Source organism: Sarcophilus harrisii, chromosome 1 (assembly GCF_902635505.1).
Source record: "Sarcophilus harrisii chromosome 1, mSarHar1.11, whole genome shotgun sequence".
Lineage (NCBI taxonomy): Eukaryota > Metazoa > Chordata > Mammalia > Dasyuromorphia > Dasyuridae > Sarcophilus > Sarcophilus harrisii.
Window position 1 is genome coordinate 242,416,869 of NC_045426.1, and position 21,941 is coordinate 242,438,809.

At 33.8% G+C, this 21,941-nt stretch overlaps 1 protein-coding gene across 5 annotated transcripts in view; it reads left to right on the forward strand.

Annotated features, from left to right (window-relative positions):
* The window catches only part of LOC100918703 (zinc finger protein 474), a 79,978-nt gene that overhangs the window by 46,799 nt on the left and 11,238 nt on the right, over nucleotides 1–21,941 (forward strand). The window contains exons 5-6 of one of the 5 annotated variants that reach the window (XM_031938994.1): nucleotides 10,912–10,980; nucleotides 21,431–21,609. The exons of 1 other annotated variant lie outside the window; for it this stretch is intronic. In XM_031938994.1, the coding sequence (XP_031794854.1) occupies nucleotides 10,912–10,980; nucleotides 21,431–21,565 (204 nt within the window). In that variant the 3' untranslated portion in view covers nucleotides 21,566–21,609. Of the gene's footprint in view, nucleotides 1–10,911; nucleotides 10,981–17,600; nucleotides 17,819–21,430; nucleotides 21,610–21,941 lie in introns of those variants that run through there. 3 more of the 5 variants (XM_003761259.3, XM_031938998.1, XM_031939004.1) reach the window with 3 other exon arrangements.

Sequence of the window (21,941 nt, forward strand, 5' to 3'; positions counted from 1 at the left end):
TTCTTGAGCCTGGAATCTTACATCATTGGAGTAGTTGAACTCCTGGAATAACTTGCTGTTTTTATACATAAGGCCCAATGGTTTAAGAAATTGTCTCAGTCAATCATATTGCTTTCTTAACCTCAAGAGAGAGAATTTTGGATTGGTTCAAGGAATCAGGACTTGGATGAATCTTGTTTTTACACTAAAATCTAATCCTGTATATTACTGTGAGGTTGTAGGAAAATTCCTTAATGCTTACTACTTTGTGATTATATTCTGGTATTAACTGGTTCAACTAGGTATCTAGGCCTTCTGTGTTTCTATTAATTGAAGTATGCTGGGGAGAAGGGATAAATGGAGGCGTGAAACAAAACCCTCTTACACCAGATTACACAATTTGAGACCATACTGGAACCTTAGAATACAAGATCAGATTTGCCAGACATCCTTATTCCATAATCAATCATAACTGAGGAACATATTTTCCAGAACTCTGACCTGCTTATTCCTTTAAAGTGAATCATAATATGTTCCCTTACTAATGCATCAATTCCTTTCTCTTCCATTGACTCATGTAGAATCCAGTGATTCAATGTAGAGTCAAGAAGCTTCTGTTACCTTTACCCAAGTCAAAAGGACTCCTTGAAAACTTTATAGGAGTCATATTGTAGCTTGATTTTAGCCATGAATCAATCGTGTTGGAGAAAGTTACACTGGGCTTTTGTTTCTTCATGTGTAAGACAAATTTGAAATAATCTGTTATAAAAATGCTGTTAATTTTTATATGGGGGGAGGGGAAGGAGAAGTCAATACCTTTTTACTAAGAATTAATCTTCGGAGTCACTTTTACTCCTTTCTACTCTTCTACCCCCACTCCAAAAAAAGAACAGAAGACATAGGAGCATAACATGCAAGCCAGATTATCTTCTTAATTATATTCTCCATACTAAAATAGTATCTTTAATATGTTTTTAGAATAATAAAATAATTTTAAATAAAATAAAAATTGTTCAAATATTTTAAATAATTTTCACCCTTAGAATTGTCTGTTAAATTCTTATGTACATGATCCAGATGGAAATTCATTTTTTTAGTGCTAGCAATTTAATTTCTGGCAAAGTCTTTGTCCTTTCTTGAAAGGGGCTGATTTTTTTTTATTCTGTTGGCTTTATATTCTTTTAGACCATTTAGAGTAAAGATAAAGTTAATAACATTCAACAAGAAAGTTTGTTTAATTAACTTAATAATTATATGCTATCTGGATAATTATATTGTTGTATGATGTAATATAATATGAAACATTCTTTCTAATATCTTTTAGGAAAAATATCTGTTTTATATTTTTATATTAGACATTGAATATAATTTTATGACTGATTTTGGAAGATGTAATACATTTAATTCTAAAACCTTGTCACACATATTTTTAGCATCTGGTGCTGCCATCTGGTGTTTTTCTCCTAATGTAACTTTCTTTTTTTTTTTTTAAATCCTTTCTTATTGTTATTTTACAAGTATAATCTCCATTAAAGGATCACTTTTTATGAACTCTCAAATTTACAAATAGATATACCTAGGTCAAAAAAAGTTTGTAGATTTTATCAAAGCATTTCACAGATACTAACATACTATTCTTATGGAAAAGATATGAGCTAAAAGTGAGTATAGAAAACCTCTTCACATGAATACTACAGCCAAACTGGATTATTCACAATTCCCTTCTCTCTCCTTGCCTGATACATTTATGAAGTCTTTCACATCTGGAATGGACTTCCTCACATTTCTACCCATAGAAATGCTTCCTTTCCTTTAAGGCTCAATTCAGATGCCAGTTTTTTTCCAGAAAGTATTTCCCTGATCTTTTTAGCTAGAAGTGATTCCTTCCTCTTCAAATCTTTTAGGCATTTAAATCTATATTTAGACATGGATTTTAATTATTTGTGTATCTATTTCATCCCTGTGTGTACACATACACAGACATATACACAGATTATAAACTCCCTATTGATAGATTGTTTTTCATCTTTGAATCTCCAGACCATAACACAGTGCCTTATACATAACAGATGTTTAATAAATGATGAATAAATCAGTGACCTGAGAGTAGTGTTAATAGGAAACAATCAGAAGTTATAAAAGATGTCTAGAGATCTTTGAGTCCATTTCCCCTTGTCCAGAACAGACAATGCCAGAATTATTTTATGTAACTAGGTGGTAACTGTTCTTAAGCAATTTTCTCAAAATTTCCCCCTATTAAACATATTCGAATGTGTTTTGCTAGAGAGGCAGTCTAGGAAGTCCTTAATATAAATTAACCATTCATTTAGCAAAGAATTAAGTAAAACTGCAAAAAAAAATTAGGTATATAGAATTTCTGTCTAATGTATGTCTCTATGTCTAAAGTAATGGGGATCCATGTGTAGAACACCAGGAATGAGATTTTTTTCACCTCAAAAACCTAGAAACCCTATTTTTAGGACAGCTCTAATCACATGCAAAGGAGGTAGCTTGGAGAGACACAGACTGTGGAGGAGGTGAAGACATTTCTTTAACTAATTCCAGATGGCTAGCCACATATTGGAGAGGAGGCTTGAGGCATCCAAAAAGGTTTATCAGCTTCAGCTACCATCTCTTTGCCTTAATGATCCTTAATGCTCTGTGGCTAGTGAAAAAAAGAAAGTAACTTAGAACTCAGAGTAGGGTTTCTTGACCTCCCATAATTTCAGAAAGGATTTTTAGCTAGTGAATCATTGATGCCTCATGGAACAAAGAGAGTGATCTTTTATACCCTAACCTAGTGAGCCCAGACTCACTGGGCCTTGATGACACCTCTGAACATGAACTTGGTGAGATGAATATTTTTTAGGAATTAAAATGAGCCTACTATCTCCAGGCACTAAGATGATGTAGGAAAGAATATAACTTTGAGCTATGGAAAGGGGAAATGTTTGTACTTTGTCTTATCTATGTCTTTGAAGTAAATATTACTTTGTAAAAAGCTACCTTGTTAAGGGATTAATGAAACTGGGGAACTAGTTACAGCCCCCCAACATATGGGGGAACAAAGCTGGTGGGAGCTTGAGACAATGACACTAAAAGAGAAACAGCCTCCTTGGAATAGTATGAAAACATGAAAATGAGATCTAGCCTGCTTTGCTCTGAGATCAAGGGGACTAGTGCACTGGATACATTTATAATGCATTGTAAAGTTTATGTAACACTTCAAAATATCTCCTACGAAGTAGACAGTACAAATAAAATGATCTCCATTTGCAGATGAAAAAACAAATTTTGAGAGGTGAGATGACTTTCTGATATCATACAGTAAATATTGATAGAACTATTATTCAAACTCATATCCTCAGATACCAAGACCATTGTTCTTTCCACTGCCTTCAAATTTAATTCATGGCCTCCCAACCCTCACTGTCTTTAAAAATTGATGCCAACTGTTCTTATAGACATGTATTGAGCTGACATTCTTGGTACATCCAATTAAATGTTTTATATATGTCCATGTGTGTTCATAATTCATCACCTTCAAAGGATGATAGTTATTTTCTGAAAAATAAGGTTTTTCTGGCATAGTGACATACCTAGGCAAGAATGGAAATTTCTTAACAATCAATCTCTGAAATGTCTGCACTAATACTTTTAGTTCACCTGTCCTGCCTCAATAATTGTTCTATGATCTTTTCTACCTGTTTATGATCTTGCAGAAGGCAGAAATTTGATTGAAGGCAGTCTGGACCACTAACATTCATATATTAATACCAAACAATAAGAAATGTCTCCAGACTCAGTATCTGCAAAGAAAGGTTACTGGGGCCAAAAGGAAGGTTGAGAAAAAGTTTAATCAAAACCATTCCCTGAACCCCTCCCTCTACTTTACCACTGCCAACCAATATCCTGCTAGGGAATGAATCAACTGAGCAACTCTGATTTTCATAAATTTAAAAGGAAAAAAAAAAGATGTGAAACTTTAAGAGACTGTGTTCCCTTCATAAACATGGATTTTTAATTTAGAAATTGTACTGGGACATGCATTTTTTAAAAGCTTGTCTCTCAGGGTGAACTGTTAGAATGATTAAAGTCATTGTCACATACATTTAAATGCCAATAAATGTTATTTTCAGGTATAGAGATGTTTTCAAGTGAATGACATTTCCAATTAATGGGCAAAAGTTTTTCCTGTTAAGTGTCTCTTAAAAAGAGCAAAACAAAACACCAAGCAGTAATAGTCTAGTTACTATCCAATAAGCAGTCTGAATTGGAAAATTCCTTTACATGGAATCCAGTGATTTCCAAAAATAATTTAATTTTGAGCAATGATCCTTCCAGATGTGACATTTGGGTAGAATAGTTGGAGAATGCCAGAAACAAATGTTAAATTCTAGTGGTGTCTATAATATTGAGCAACCTCTACTGTCCTTGAGATTTTCAAACTTAAGAATCTGATTTATTTTACTCTTTCTATGAAAATGTTTTTTTTTTAATTTATTGTGTGAACATATATAAACACATGGAAAGATGGGAGGGGAGGACAGAATTGCTAGTGTATTTTCAAACTATGTATTTTGTTTCAATTGTTACCTATCACTTTCTCTTTTTTTCCTTTTCCCGGAGAAACTCATGGCTTTCCATTTTGATGACTGAACATGGGTGGGTGACTAGAACAAATTAGAGATCTTTGATCTTCTGAACGTATTCACAGGTAGAATACAATTAGCACCAGGTGACCAAAACTTTGCCTCCAAGGTGCTGACATCTGGAAAACCATGCTCACTCCCCAGAGTGGTCCTCTTGATCTTTTTCCCTTGTGTTCCATATCATATGACACAACTATATTCACTACAGGATATGACCATTATGGAACCCTTTGAGGAACCTTTTTTTTTTCTTATCATCATGTCTTGTCTGACAGAGAGCTCCCTCTTTCTCCTTCCTGCTAGGCATACAAAAACTGTAGATACAAGTTAAACTTTCTTGGGGGAGGGGGGAGCACATTGCTTTCTTTCCCAATGTGACTACACTGGACATTGGTGGGCGTCCTCTATGCCATTCCAATTCCCCAACTGAAGTGCTCCAGGTCCAATAATTCCTTGTTATGTCTTTGTTCAGGAGAGGTAAAGTTAAATGAATAGTAGTTGGCTATTGTCGTAAATACCCAGCAACAACAATAAGCAAGATATTTAAGGGAAAGGACTTTTCTGAAGTCCCATCAGATCTGCCTAATTTGAACAATCCTAAGGCCAACCTTAGTGTAACTTGCTGTAAAAGTAAAATTTTGGATTTAGAGTCCAAAGACTAGTTCCCCATCCCAACTCTACCATTTTTTGAGTCATTTAATTTCACTGGGCTTTAGCTATAAAATAAGGAAACTGGACTAGATTATCATTAAAATCCTTGTAGCTTCAAATCTGAAACACAATAACCTAAAATAAAGACCATCATCTCAGAACATTGGATCTGTAGTTAGAGGTCTAGGTTCAAATTTTTCCTCTAATGTTTACTATTTTGTAACTTTGGTCAAATCATTTAATTATAGTGTCCTTAGGTTTCCTCATACATAAAATAAGTATTAGAATAGGTGGTCTCTGAAGTGCCTTGCAGATCTATATCTATATTTCATTCTTGCTTTATCACTTACCTATCTTATAATCCTATAATTTTGAAGGTTTATTGATTTGGGATTCAGACTTTCATATCGCTCAAAAATTATATAACTTGAGAGATCCATCTCAGCTCCCACTCAATGAAGGAATCCCTTCTACAATCTTCTTAATAAGTAGTCATTCCACTTCAAGTGATGAACTCACAACCTCACAAAGCAGTTTATTACAATTCTTTTGAGGTAAATATAAGGTGAGGAAGTTTTTCCATATAGTGAGAACAGACCTGCTTCCTTGAAACTTTCAGACTAACTTTAGAACTGAGCAGTAGAAAAAGTATTGAATCTGGATTCAGGAGTCTCAAATTTGAATTCTGAATTGTAAACTATCTAGTTCAAGTCCTTACACATTTACCAGCATTGTAACTTTGAACAAGATTTTTTACCTCCCTTTCTCAAGGAAAACGTATAGCTTTAAATGAGTTGTAAACAAGAGTAGGGATTGATGATTCCATTTTTAAGTTTTAATTTTGGTACCTAGAACAATAATTTCTAATCTAATTTCTCTAATGTTTGATAGTTTTTTAAGTATTTGAAGATATGACCTGTTTAAATCCAAAAGTAAACTTTATGAATTAATCAGTTTTCAGAGTTAAAATGTCAGCAGCTAGCAGCTAACACAGTAGTCATTTAATAAGCATCTATTTGTGATAAGCAATGAAGAGTATCCTATGAATTTTGAATTTGTAAGATATCCTTGGCCACTCACATAAAGTTCTCAAATTGAAGACTATTAGCAATTCAATTTATGTTTACAGATAATCTAAAAAGAATCATTCCTAATACTCTTTGCCACCCCTCTCCCATTATCACTACTTAAGCAGAAAGACACAACACAAAGTTGAAGCCATTTTATATTCTTTGTTGCACTGATTGCCATGACCACAGAACTGATTACCTAGTAACCAACACAGATAAGTCTTTGAACTAAATTGTTTCTCAGGCAAAATGTAATATATAGTCTCTTGATTAGACTATATTTTAGAAGCCTTTTATTACAATAGAACCACAAGAAAACTTGCATCCTCTTGACATAGCCTTCAAAAATGCAGAGCCAGCTTCATGCCATGATGATCCAATTGCATCATTAAGTAGTCAGTTAATAAACATTTCTGGGTTTTTTCTGTTTATTTAAAAAAAAGGATAGGAAAAAAAACAGAAAAGGAAAACAAACAGAACAGAACATTTTCATATGCTTAGTAGATCAAGGAGGATTCAAAATATATAAGAAGAAATCTCCAAATTTCAAGAAAGGATATGTAATAGTACAATGATTTATATTCAAGTGTCCATCTTTGCTTTCTTGCAGATTGCTTTGTTCTCTTCTGTATACTTTTTTGTTACTCTTTTTCTCCCATTCATTCCCCCCTACTTTCCTTAAGCAGGCTATTGTTAAGCATAGATATATTTTCATGTACATATATAAATATATACATACACATATACACATATATAAACACACACATACATATATGTATACATTCACACCCATCCACAGACCTACACACATATACATATATCTATATCTATAGACAGAGCAATATACATACATATCTACACACAAATTGTGTGTGTGTGTGTATATATGTATATACATATATACATGATACCCATATGTAAACATGCCATATGATTGATAGATAATGTTGATTTCTCTCTTGATTGAATCTTAAGTTGTCTTTGTAAGAGATCCTTGATCATTTTGTCATACCTTCTACTCATTAAACTCCAATGGTTCCTTGTCATCTCCAGGATAAAATAAATTTTCTATTTTGGTGTTCAAAGCCTTTTACAACTTAACTTCTCCTTACACACTGCTTTCTGGTCTACTTTCATTTTTCATTCCCAATACTTTAATAGCTGCAAGTTCATTGAATGCCCATTATTTTTCATTCAGTATTAAGGATAATTTTGCTGGATGTGATATTTGGCAGCAGTTCTAGTTCTTTTGATTGTTGGCAAATATGATTCCAAGACTTGTGGTCTTTTATTGTAACTGCTAAGTCTTAAAATTCTACTTGTAGCTCCGGCATATTTGAATTGTTTTTGTTTTGTTTTTTGCAAAATTTTCTCTTTGATCTGGGGTTTTTGAAATTTGGCAATAATATTCTTATGTGTTTTACACAAAGAATCTCAATGAGGTGGTGATTGGTGAACTTAATTTTCTATTTTCCCCTCATATTCTATCACTCCAGGACAATGTTCTTGGATTATTTCTTGAATTATTGTTTCAAGGTTCTTTTTTTGGTCATGGCTTTCAAGTGGTCCAATTCTTCTTATATTTTCTCTTGATCTGTTCTCCAGGTTTGTTGTTTATTATAAGATATTTCACATTCTATTTTTTCATTTTTATATTGTTTTATTGTTATTTTTTGGTCTCTTATAGCTTCACTGGTTTCTTTTTGCACAATTCTAATTTTTGAAGTAATTTTCATCTTCACTGTATTTTCTTTCCCAGTTGATTGGGTTTTTTCCACAATCTTCTTGTTTTTCCTGAATGATTTTTATTTATTTAGTTTTTCCTCAGTGTCTCTCATTTGATTAAAAAATTTTCTATAAATTCTTTCTAGGCAGGAAGCCATTTAACATTATTACTCTTTGGGGTTAGAAGCTCTTTTTTTTTTTTTTTTTTTTTTACTTCAGTAGTGTCTTCTGAATTGAACTTTGGTCTTCTCTATTCTCATGGTAAGATTCTATGAATGAGTTGTTTCCCATAGTAAGTTTCTGTGGTTGAGTTATTTCTTCTTTGCCTGTTCATTTTTTTTTTTTTTTGAAATGAGGAGTATTAGCACCTGTAATCATGAGGGTGGAAGATATTTATTTCAAGTTTAACTTCATTTCTCCCCTCTGACTTGGAACCCCAAAGCAAGAGCTCCCCTCTCCTGCAAATGCCCACAGTCAGCAACTTCCTTGCCCCAATGTTTCTACACTCACTAGGTATGCTGGTTCCTTCTCACCCAGGACTGCATCTCTACAGCAGAGCTGGGCCTGATTTTCCTAAGCAGCAGAAATTCCCTTTATCTACCTAGACTCAGACCCCTGACTTCAACCTTCAATCAGGGAAGTGAAAGTTTCTGTGACTACTGCTAAGGTTACAGCCAAATTCAGTTTTCCCCAGGATGTTACTACAAAGTGTTTCTGAAGAGCTAGCCTGAAGGTATTCTCACTTCATACTGGTAAGGGCTCTTTCTTCAGAGGGTTGTGCCAGGAGGACCCCTATTCTTCCCCAAGTCTTCTTGATTTTTCAGCAGTTTGTTTTCTCTGAGGAGAAAATTTGTTCTGTTTGTGGGGGAAATCTAGAGAGCTTGAAATTTGCCAACCTAGTCTCCTCCATCTTTGCAGAATCATCCCCCTGATAAGTATTTATTAAGTTCCTACTATATGCCAAATATTATGTTAAGCTCTGTGAATATAGAGAAATACTGAAAATAGTTACTAAACTCAGGGTGCTCACAATATAAACAACTGTATCTATGTATAAATCTATGTATATGCAAAAATCTATGTATAAGATAAATAGGAAATAAGCAAGAGAGAAAATACATTAGAATTAAAAGAGATTAGGAAAGACTTCCTATAGAAGATGTGATTTTAAGGAAATGGAAATTAAAAGGCAGAAAGGAGGAGGGAGAACATTCCAAGCATAGGAGTCAAGCCAGTCAAAATGTCTGCAGCTGAGAGCCATAGTATCTTGTTACAGCAAAAAAAGCTATTATCACTAGATTGAAAAGTACAAAGGATGAAAAATGGAAGAAGACTGAAAAGGAGTATGGGAGAGAGGGGTAGACTGTAAAAGACTTTTAGCATTAAAAAAAAGAATTTATCTTGGAGATGATAGAACTCTTGGAGATAGGTGGGATGAGACAACAGTATCACAAAAACTTAGAGAGAGGAGAGTGTCAAGGAGAAGAGGCAGCAATAAAAGGCTACAGAGTGTCAAGAAGGATGATGTTTAAGAAAAGGCAATTGAATTTGGCAACTAAGAGAGAATGGTTTTGGATAAATGTTTCACTCAAAAGCCAGATTATAGAATTTTAAAAAAAAGAGGGGGAGAAGAAATGGAGACACCTATTGTACATTGAGTCAGTGGAAATGGCATGGCATTTATATAGACTAAATTGGGAAGAAAAGATCTTGTACAAAAGAAATTTATACTGGAAGTAATATAAACTTGAAAGGATTGAGGATTCGTTTTCTAGATAGCTGAAAGAGGAGAAAATATTAAATAATTTGAAAAAAACACAGATAATTTTGTTACTGTGAAAAGGTGTGGCCAAGATGGCATTGGTTAAAACCCACATGCCTACTTTCTCATCTCTATTAAAATATTCATAGGAATGCTTTATTACAAAAGACATCTGAATAAATGTAAAATAGATTTTTGAAAATGCTTTTTTTAAAAGAAAAATAGCAAACAAAATAGTCATTGTCACAAAATTGAAGGAAAGATGTAAAAGATTACACTCTCTTATTTTTGTTAATTATAAAATAGCATTTTACTTGATGGAGTAAAAATGTATGATTAATTCTCTTCTAAAAGGTTGTCTCCCTAAAATATCTAAGCTAGGATGTCTTACCCTTGGTTTGCTGGTCAAAGAGATCACTAAGTACATGTTTTATAAGCTCTTTTATCCTATAACTTTTATAGAGAACTCTCAAATGCAAGAACAGAGCAGAAACTAGGAATTTCTCTGTTCTCCTGAGACTATGAACCTGTCACTTCAGGTCACCTGGATTAGCTCCCCATCTAGATGGCTGTCGACCTTGAGGCTAGGCAATTCCTCTGTAGTATCTTGAAAGGAGGGAGAGGAGAAAGAGTGAGGGAAGTTGATTAGAGGAGAAAGATTCTCCCCTGAAAACCCAATAGAAAGATATAGGGTATTTTAGAAGTTTTCAACCCTTTCTCTTCTAGGGAGAGGCAAGAGATTAGATGACCACTATATCCAAATGGGGCTAACACGTTTACAAGTGTTTTCTCTCCCTATTGGAATGTAATAGGGACAACGTCAAATCTTTTTATTGCCAACTCAACCTAAAAAAGTTCAAAAAGCAGGGAAAGCGGGAAAATGCCAGGCACTTGTGCTAAGTATTTTACAAATATTATCTCATAGTATGTACTTAATAAGTATTTGTTAAATGAATAGATGAATATATTTTATCTATTGGAATTCTTAAAATGCAAATATTCTTGGTAGACTAATAATAGCTGACATTTATATGGCAATTTTACAAGTATTGTCTCATTTAATTTTCATAAGGACCCTGGGAGGAAAGATACTATAAATATTATCATCGTCATACAAGGGAAGAATCCGAAGAAAAAAGAGGTAGGTAAAGCCCCCCACTTAAACTATTAAATTTACAGAATATATTAAGTATATAACTATTAAGTATAAGAAGTGGGATTCAAACTTAGATTTTTTTCTGACTTCAGGCCTAATGCTTTCTTCACAATACTATTCTGCCTCTTCTAAAAGTAAATTTTTTTTTTGTTCATCCATGTCTTTATTGAATTAGGAAATTCCCAGGGCAAAGCTTCTCTGTAAATTATAATAGCAGAGAATTGCCTGGGGCACAGAAGAGTAAAAAGGATTGCAATGGGTCAAGGGACCAGTATGTGTTAAAAATAGAGATTTTAAAATACCAGGAATCTGGTCTTCCTGATTCCAAGGCCAGCTCTCCATCCACTATGCCATGGTGCATATTATCAGTTTTATTATGGTATTAGTTTATCACATTTTGAAGTTCTGGGGGGAGAGGAAGTTTCTAGAGGATTCCAAAGATTTCCCCTCCAGCCAGAACTCAAATAAGGCACTCCTCCATTTGGCAACAGGTTTTTAATTTTCTATTCCCTACTCCCCTTTAAATTCTCAATTCCATACTCCTAGTTTGAATTCTCCAATCATCTTAATTTCCCCTTTCCCTGCTCAAGGACTCTTAGTTTCATGTAATCCAGACAGATATATGGCAATTTTATTCAATGGTCCAGTAAAGGAGCTTTAAAAAAAATGAATTGGTCAGATCTAAGGCAAAAGAACAGAGGAAGCAATTCAGCTGAATTCTCCCAAGATTCCCTTCAAAAAACTTTAAAATAACATCTCAAATTGGATTCTGGCCTGCAAAATCAACAAAACATCAGAGTAAGAAATTTTTCCAGTTGAAGACAATTTAAGAGATTTACCAGATGGATCTGTGACACCAAAGTGGTGGTTGGTCTGGAGTGCAGTCCATTCCATGCCAACACCAGCAACAGGCTTTAGAAGCAGCAGCAACAATGGCAGCATCATATTTGGGGTTTTTCAGCCTAAAGACAGTTAAGAGGTCAGGCAAATGGTCAGAAATAGATTACAGGGTTCCGTTTGTCAGTGCTGGATGCAAGACTTTAATAAAATTATGTATAAGGAATTCCAAAGAGTAATTCTAGGTGAAAAGAAGGCCCTAATCGTAGTTTCAGGGCAGAGAAAGACTTATGGTCCTTCACAAGGGAATAGGCCCCTTGATTTCAGTTTACAAGTTAAAAAACAAACAAAACAATAGTACTTAGTCACAGGAGAGTTGGGGTCCAAGTAACAGTAGCAAGGGCAAAAGGAGATAGCATTTGTGACTATAGGAGACTGGTAACAATTCCAAACCAAAATGGAACACTGATACTTGTAGTTGTGGGGGGAACAAGGACTCTTCCTAGGGTAAAGACCAGAGGACACAGGTCAGGAGAGAAGTGACCACACCTCCTCTTTTCATTATGCTATATTGGAAGCACCAAAAACTTCAAGACTCACAGAACCAACTCTAAAAATAGCATGAAAAACCTAAAGCTTAGGACAGTGTTGCCTGTACACCAGGAGAAGAGCCTAACTGTAACATAAAGTTAAAAGTCAAATAGGCTTGAAAATTGAGCAAACAGAAAAATCTGACTATAAAAAGCTACTACTGTGGCAAAGATCGAGAAAAACTCATAAGAAGACAAGAATGTTAGAACAGCTATAAGGGAAGTCTCAAAGAAAAAATGTGACCCAAACGAAAGTCCAACAAAAATTCCTAGAAGAGTTCAAAAAAGATTTTTTAAAAACTAAATTAACACTGTTTTAATTTTTTAAAAATAATAAAATGAGTAAAGCAATTTTTAAAAACATTGATTAATTACTAAAAGAAAGGGGGAAAAAAGCAAATTACCAGTATTAAAAATGCAAAGGGTGAATGTACCACCAATGAAGACAATATTAAAGTATTTGTTAGAAGCTATTTTGTTCAAATATATAACAATTAAATTGGCAAACTAAGTGAAATAGATGTATATTTACAAAACATAAATTATGAAGATTAACAGAAGAGGAAACATAATACTTTAAAGAAGACCATCTTAAAAAAGGAAATGGAACTAGCTGTACATGAACTGCCTAAGGGAAAAAAACACCCAAGATTCATAAGTGAATTATACCAAACATTTAAAGAACAATTTTAACACTATAGAAACTATTTGAAAAAAATAGACAGAGGAGTTCGTCTATCAAATTTCCTTTGACAACACAAATGTGGTATTGATACCTATGAAAACATTTCTCTAATGGATATTAATGCAAAAATTTTAAGTGAAATATTAGAGGGAGATTTGTAGCAATATGCCACAAAGATCATAAATCATGACCCAGTGGGGTTTATACCAGGGATGAAGGGTTGGTTAGACCATATCAATATTAAAATAATCAAAAATCATATGATTTTCAAGTAATATCTATCTAAAACCATATGCAACTATTATTTGTAATGGGGATGAACTATGTCTTTCAGATAAAATTAGGATGAAGCAAGGATACCCATTATCATCATTATTTAATAATGTATAGAAATGCTAGCTGTAGTAATAAGGGAAGAAAAATAAATTAAAGGAATCAGAATAGGCAAAGAAGAAATAATTTCCACTCTTTGAATTTGATATGACATACTTATAACATACTTTCTAATTTTAACTACATTGTTTTTGTGCAAACAATTTTCACTCTTTGAAGATGATATAATGACATACTTAGAGAATCAATTAAACATCTAGTTAAAACACTGATTTTAGCAAAATTGCAGGATGTTAAATAAACCCACATAAAATCATTTTTATATACCACCACCAATTTTCAGCAGAGAAAGAAAAATTCTACTTAAAATAACTGCAGACAATATAAAATACACAATTACAAAATATTTTCCACACAAATACAGATCTAAAAACCTGGAGAAATATTAATTTGCTCAGCTAATACAATAAAAAATATATCTGTTAATTTAACTTATTCAGTTCCCTATTAATCAGACTACCAGAATATTTTATAGAGCCAGTAATAAATTATAACAAAAACATGTGGAAGAATAAAAGGTCAAAAATATCAAGGGAATTAATGAGAAAAAAAATTGAAAGTATGTAGCCTAGCAATATCTAATCTCAAAATGTAAAAGCAGTAATTTAAAAAAAAAATCCAGTACTGGCTAAGAAGAGTGGAGTATCTATGGAATAAAGAAGGTATATAATACTCAGTAACTGACCAAGTATTCTGATGTTTAAGAAACCTAAAGAATAGATACTTTGGAGACAAGAACACACTATTTGACAAAAATTGCTGGGCAAACTGGAAAGAAGTTTGGAAAATATTACATATCTTATGGGATATATCAAGAAAACATTACAAATGGGTACATAAGTTAGACATAAAAGGTGATATCAGCAAATTGGGCGAGCATGGACAATTTTATCTATGGATTAAGGGGAAAATTTATTGAGGAAACAAGAAATAAAGAAAATCACAGGAAGTCAAATGGACAATTTTGATTAAGTTAAAAAAGGTTTGCACTAACAAAAACAATGCAGCCAAAATTAGAAAACAGGAAATTGAGGGGATATTTGCATCATTTCTCAAATAATGATATCATTTCTCAAATATTGAGGGAACTGAGTCAAATTTTTTAAAATACAAATCATTCTTCAAGTGATATGTGGTCAGAGAATCTGAACAGGCCATTTTCAGAAGAAAAATAAAAGTTATATTAAAAAAAAGCTCTGAATCATTATTGATTATGCAAATTAAAACAATTCTGAGAATACACTTCATCCATACCAGATTAACTAATATCACAGAAAAGGAAAATGACAAATGTTGGGAGCAAGGAGATGTGAAAAAATTGAGAACACTAATGCACTATTAGTGAAATTTTGAGTTGATCCAACCATACTGAAGAGCAATTTGGAACTACACCCAGGGAGCAATACTCTGAATACTCTTTAACCCACCAACATCACTACTAAGTCTATAGCCAAAGAAATCAAAAGGAAAAAAAAGGACCTATATGAACAAGATTATTTACAGCAGCTTTTTCTGGTGGCAAAGAATATGGAATCAAAGGGATGCTGATCAGTTGGGGAATGGCTGAACAAGTTGTTGCATGTGATTGTGGTATAATAATATAGTGCTATGATAATCAGGATGGTTTCAGAAAAACCTGAGAAGACAATATGAACTCATGCAAAGTGAAGTGAACAGAATCTGAATGGTGTGTACAGTAATAGCCATGTTGTATGATGATCCATGGAGTGACTAAACTAATCCCAATTAATGATCCAAGATAATTCCAAAGGATTTTGATGATAAATGTTATCAGGGCACAAAATAATAGTCGGAATGTGAATTGAAGCTTTTTTTTTCATTTTATATTTATTGCAATATGATTAATATGGAATTTTTTACATTGTTTCAAATATAATTTATATTATATTACTTGCTTTCACAGTGGTTGGGGGATATAAGAGGAGGAGAATTCAAAACTCAAAAAAAAATTTAATGAATCTAAAAAGAAATGAATAATGAATTTAAAAAATTAAATTCAGTCTAAGGAAAATTAAAAAAAAAAACTAATTTTTTATTTAGAAAAGCCACATAGCATTGATATTGGGGCAGTAGATGGCATAGTGGATGCTGTGATAGGAGGGAAGTCAGGAAGACCTGAATTCAAATTCAACTTCAGACACTAATTGTATGACCTTGGGCAAGTCACTTAACCTTATTTGCCTCAATTTTCTCATCTGTAAAATTTACTGGAGAAGGAGCTAGCAAACCACTCCAGTATCATTGCAAGAAACTTCAAATGGGGTCACAGAGAGTCAGACAAGACTGAAACAACTAAACAACAAAATATAATTTTAAAAGCCCTTGATATTATTATAGTTCCTTGAAGTAGCCATAAAATATATTTAAACCCTATATGCACATATATGTACTATTTACAGACAAATACATATACAGATGATACAGTCAAAAGTATGACAATTATGATGATTTTCTTCAATGTTGACAGACCTACACAAGATGCCTGAGGATATGACCTGGCATTTAAGAATAGAGGGGGAATGCACTTTCTTATCTTTAAGGTCTTTGCCAGCCAACAATAAGTAATTGTTTCCCCAGAAATCTACTTTCAGGTGCTCATTGTTCATACCTGTCTCTTAGGATTTTTAATCCTTTCCTCCCAACTATCAATAAGATATAAGTTGAACTTTGGTGTATGGGCTTCCCAAACTATTACCATACCACTTCCCTCCTTGCCTTTACTGAATTGTCTTAGGCACAAAAGTTTCTAGTTACAGAAATTTTGAGTACTACTGTTTTCCTTGCTCTACCCCATCCCATAACCCTTCAATCACTCACCCAGCTCAATATCCCTTGCTTTAAAGCTGTTCTGTCTGGTTTAACCCCCCCATCCCCTTTTAATGTAGTCCTCTTACAAACCAGCTTCCCTCAGAGAGGGCCTACCTTAGTCCTGCCCTATCTTTCCCAAATACCATCCTTTTTTGAGGTATCTGCCCTCAGGTCTACTAAAAAGCTTTCACAATCATAATCCATTTCTACAGAGTCTTTCATTGAAATTTTGTTTTGAGTTATCTTATTCCATAAAGGCTAAAGTCTCTTTTATGCCTTCCAAAGTAAAAAATATTTAATCTGATTGATCATCTCCATTATACTATGGCAATGGGAAGGAAAGGGCCTTACTCTGTTACTAATTTAATATTCATTATCAACTTTTTTCTTTACCTCAGAAATGGTGGAAATTTTAGATCAGAGAAAAGAGAAAGGAGAAAGGATATTGAGGAAAATTCTAAATAAAGGCTTTCCACAAATAGCCTAAATTAATCAGTAAACATTTATTAAACAACATCTACATGCCCCTTAGGCAATAGGGATACAAAAAAGTCAAAAAATAGCCCCTTCCTTGCAGGAGCTTACAATTCAAAGGGAAAAAAAACATTAAAAAAATGGACAAAGCAAGTTACAAACAGAATAAATTGGAAATAATTAACAGTAGGAATGCACTGGAATTATGAGATTGGGAAAGACTTCCTGTAAAAGGTGGGATTTTAGTTGAGATTTAAGCTAAGGCAGGAGAATATTCCAAATAAAAACTTTTAAAAACTGTATGCATATATGTTGCATGGATATATGTGTATACATAATGTTAAAAAATTATAAGCCATAACCATGAATTGCTGAGCTTGGGGTGGGGGGTAGGGTGATATAGAGAAGTAGGGTAGGAAGTACAAATTACAAACTGATTATTACTATTTTTTCAGGGAAGATAGAATTTTGTGGTAACCTTCAAATGACAATAGATGGGCCTACTTAAGCTATGAGTGTACAATACATGTACAAACATATAAGCATTATGATATCAGTATATTTCTTATCTGGAAGTTAAATGTTTACAAAAGAATGATTGCTACTTGGTTGTGTGGGGGTATATCTGAGAAGGCTGATATCAGTGATTCAGTCTTCTCACTAAACATCTACACATGAAGGAGCTTTCTTTGGGTCCTTGGCTACAAGAAGTTATTTACCATTCTCTTACTCTTTGGTAATTTCTTCCTAGCCTCCAAATCATCCTGAAGCTCCCCTGACATCACAACATGACTGAAAGCTATATATCCCAGACTGTTTGGACTCCCATTGCTCTTTTGCAATAGGACACAGCTGTAGTTCATTGTCTGAAGATGTGCTTTTCCCATGCCCTCCTTGTTGTGGCTGCTTTACTTACTGCTCATATGGAAGCTGCTTAAATATACTGCTGTCATCTATTCCCCACATGTATTCCACCCAAGAAAATTATGTTTGGGACAAGCATTTTTCAGTGCTGGTAAGGCCAATTCCATTATGGAGCTTGATTTTTCATAATCCTGGCTCACCATTTATTTAATAACTAAGCTCAGAAGTGATGTGTACAAGTACAAATACTCACTTGAGACAAAATGTGATGTACATTATGTTTCCATGCTTCTCTTTAGAGGCATAAGTTTTATAAGCTCATATTATATTTTTAAAATTTTCTTTAATTTGTTAAATGCCTCTTTTACCAGGTAGCATGTAATTCTTTGTAGTATATATTAAAATTAAAAACTCTGCATAGAAAGGTTATATGCTATTTTCAGGGAATAATGACTTAAGAGCTATTACTGTACCATCTCTTAGGTAATAGGGAGCCCAGGAAGTCAAGGGAAATGGTGGCAAAAAATATCCTTAAGAAATCTAATTTCAAGAGACTCATGATGGAAAATGCTGACCATATCCAGAGAAAGAACCATGGATTCTGAATGCAGATTATTTTTTGTCTTTCTCGTGGCTTTTCCCTTTTGATCTGAGTCTCTTTTCACAATATATTTACCATGACACACTGTACATGTATATCCTATATCATATTTCTTGCTCTCTTGGGTAAGAGGAGGAAAGGGAGAGAGGGAGAAAAATTTGAAACCTCAAAAACTTACAAAGATGAATGTTGAAAACTATCTTCACGTGTAATTGGAAAAAAAATAAAATACTGTTAAGTAAAAAGAAAGAAAGAAAGAAATGTCATCAAAGCAAGTTGTTAGGCTTGTTGGTAGAATAAAAGTTCTATTCCCTGGGGCCTCACCATTGAACTATCTTTGGTGTTTAAACAATGGCTTGTTTCCATAGTGATTTTTAGCACACAGTGAGGTAAAGTGGATAGATTGCTAGATTTGAAGTCAGGAAGACCTGAAACATTAACTATGTGACTGTTAGCAGATCATTTGTTTTTTTAGCTTCAGTTGCCTCATCTGTATACATAGGAAAGTAATAATGGCACCTATTTCCCAGGGTGATTTTGTAGCTCAAATGACATATTCTAATATTTTGCAAAATTTAAAAATCTACATAAATGTCAGTTATTATTAGTATTACTGTACAGTGATTCAGTTTATTCAACCCAAAATATGGGGAGTGAACAATGAGTGTTTTGGGGATAGCAGAGATAGTCAAACTGGATTATTTAGTACAAACTAAATTTGCCAGAAAATTACTGAATGTTCCCTTTGTTTTATATTGCACAGCCCTTACCAAAGAGAGTTAATTCCAGCATTTCTTAGCAGTATAAAACAGGACAATCAACAGCAAGAAAAACATTGTTTAGCTAATATATATGATAATTAACAACAGTGGCTAAAGAATTAAAACCATATGAAAAATGGGTCCAAGTTTATAGCAGTATACATACATATATGCATATACATATATATGTGACTATATATACATATATATGTATATGTGTGTGTATGTATATATATATATATATATATATATATATATATATATATATATACTCATTCTAGAATTTTTAGGTCCCTCTTTTCATATTCTGGCTTACCAGGACATACCCAGTAGTTAATAGAAGAAAAAAGAAACTGTGAGCATAACAGACTTCTTGTTTAAGGGGCATCATGTTTCATCTATTGGACCTGTGATGCAGGAAATTAAGCTTATATATATATAGTGGAATAATGATATTTTCAGTCATTCTTATCCCTGTCATAAAAGCTGCAACAGCTTCTTAAATGAAATCTGCAATTTTGACAATTTCATCTAATCCTTTACTCTGCAGTAATGTTACATTAGCTAAATTAAGACCTTCCCTTCCACCTTCTTTGGATTGCACTTTCTATGCCTTGGCAAGTTATGGCCAAAGCACAGTAAAGACCTAATTCCCCTGTTCTTATCAACTTCCTCCACACCCCAAACTTTCATTTCCCTTGGCCCTATCTATGATGACATATCCCAAAGAATCAGGAGACTGCATATTAGAAGAAAAAGGCTTGATGTGGTTTTCTGGCTAGAGTTTCAATCTCTCCCAGTCTTCCCTTATTCCCTGTTCATACACATCCATGTGTTTTTGAAAGTATTGGAAGGACAGGCTGGAGACAAAATCCTGGCATCTGGCAAAGTCACATAGCCCCAAATTAAAAATGGCTGAGCTTTCTGCCTGACAGTGGTGGAGTTGATGAGAAATCCAAAGTGCTCTTACCGTAGTTCAGACTGGATGAGTTGTGTTCTCTACAGTAGTTGGGACTGAATTGCATATAGTTCCCTAAAGAATGAATTAGGAATTAGGGTGTTCAGAACTCAAAAATATGGGACAGGTTCCAAGTTCAACTGCAGTTCAATTAATATAATGCATGGATCTAGGCTTGGAAAATATAACATAGAACACATTAGCCTTTTATGTTATTAATTTTCTTTCACATCCGCTTTTATTTTTCTCTAAGTTTTCTGGGCACTGCGCTTATTCTCTTTTTTTAACTTTTTCTAACAAAGAAATCTTTTACAATATGGCATAAATGTTGTTATTTGTGAATACATCATTTATTTCCATGTATGTTGAATTAAATAGTAGCTTTGGTTCATTCTTTTTCATAAAGAAATTGAACAAAAATGATTATTTTTATTCTCCAAAAATAAAGTTGCTTCTTCATTTTAAGGGACTTATCTATACCTAAATAATCTTGCAAGCAAATTAACACTTAAAAATTTGTAAGATTATTGTTACAAAAATAATTTTTAAAGAATAAAAACTTTTAACATTTTCTCTCTTTGGGTCTTAGTTTTACAATTCTTTTCCTTTTACCCCATTCCTGTTTTCACAATTTTTATCACTGGATTTTTAATTTTTTTTTCAAATTCATCTTTTGGAAGACCTAAGACTGTAGGGGGAAAGGAAGATGGGAGAGTGGATTAATTTTTCCAGTTTGGTTTCTGTATTGAAATAATTAAGTAGGGATTTTTTTCCTACTCAATTTTTTTCTTACAATATATGACAATTAATTTTGCTCTCCATTTGACTTGGCCTGCTTTGACATGTAGCATATCAAAAAGTCCAAAGCTATGGTGATTCTGCTTGGGTGAGCAGAGGTTATATACTGTTAGTTGTTGCCTCTGTAATTGACCTTGTACAGCAGTAATACCAATCTCTTTAAGACTCTATCTCCTTTTCCAGTTGACTAACTTTTTTTCCCCCCATAATCTTCCTATTTTTCTCGGATGGTTTTTATTTTTTATTTTTTCCTCAATCTCTCTCACTTGATTTTTAAAGTCTTCTGAATTCTTCTATAAATTCTTTCTGGGCAGGTAGCCATTTAACGTTACTCTTTGGGGTAGAAGAGGCTTTTTTTACTTCACTCTGAAGATGAGCCCCGGTCTCCTCTGTTCCCATTGTAAGTTTCTATGGTTGGGTGGGTTCTTCTTTACCTGTTAATAATTTTTTAAATTTTTAAAAAATTTTTAATTTTTTAAAAAATAAGAACCATTAGTGTAAGTACCTCTAATCCTGGGTTGGGAGGGATGATGCCTCTAGCTTCACCCTGGAACCCCAAACTAAAAGCTCCACCCTCCACAACCAGCACTGTCCCTGCCCCACTGCTTCTGCACTCACTGGGTGTGCTGGTTCCTTCTCGCCCAGGGCCGCAACTCTGCACCACAACTGGGCCTGATGTTTCTACCCACCAGAGGTGTCCACAGACCCCTGACTCCTCACGTTGTCTGGGAGATGAAAATTTCGGTGGTTCCTGCTGAGGCTCCAACCAAAACCAGCTAGCCCCAGGGGTCCCCTCAAGCTGTTTCCGTGGAGCTAGCCTGGAGGTATTTACACTTCACACTGGTTAATCCCATCCTGAGGTCTTTCTTCTATTGTCCTAGGAGGACCCCTGTTCTGCCCCAAATCTTCTTTATTTTTCACTAGTTTATGTTCACCCTGAAGCAAATTTTGTTCTGTTTTTGAGGGAAATCTGGAGAACTTGAAATTTTCTAATTTACTCCACAGTCCTCCCAGAATCCTCCCAGTAGTATCAATCTCAAAAAAGAAATGGGGGTCACTAATCTGTATGTAAAGATCCTTGCAGCTTAGTTTTAAAATGCGATATTAGCTATGTTTTAGTGTATATTTTTATTTATTTCATAAGACATTTCCCAAT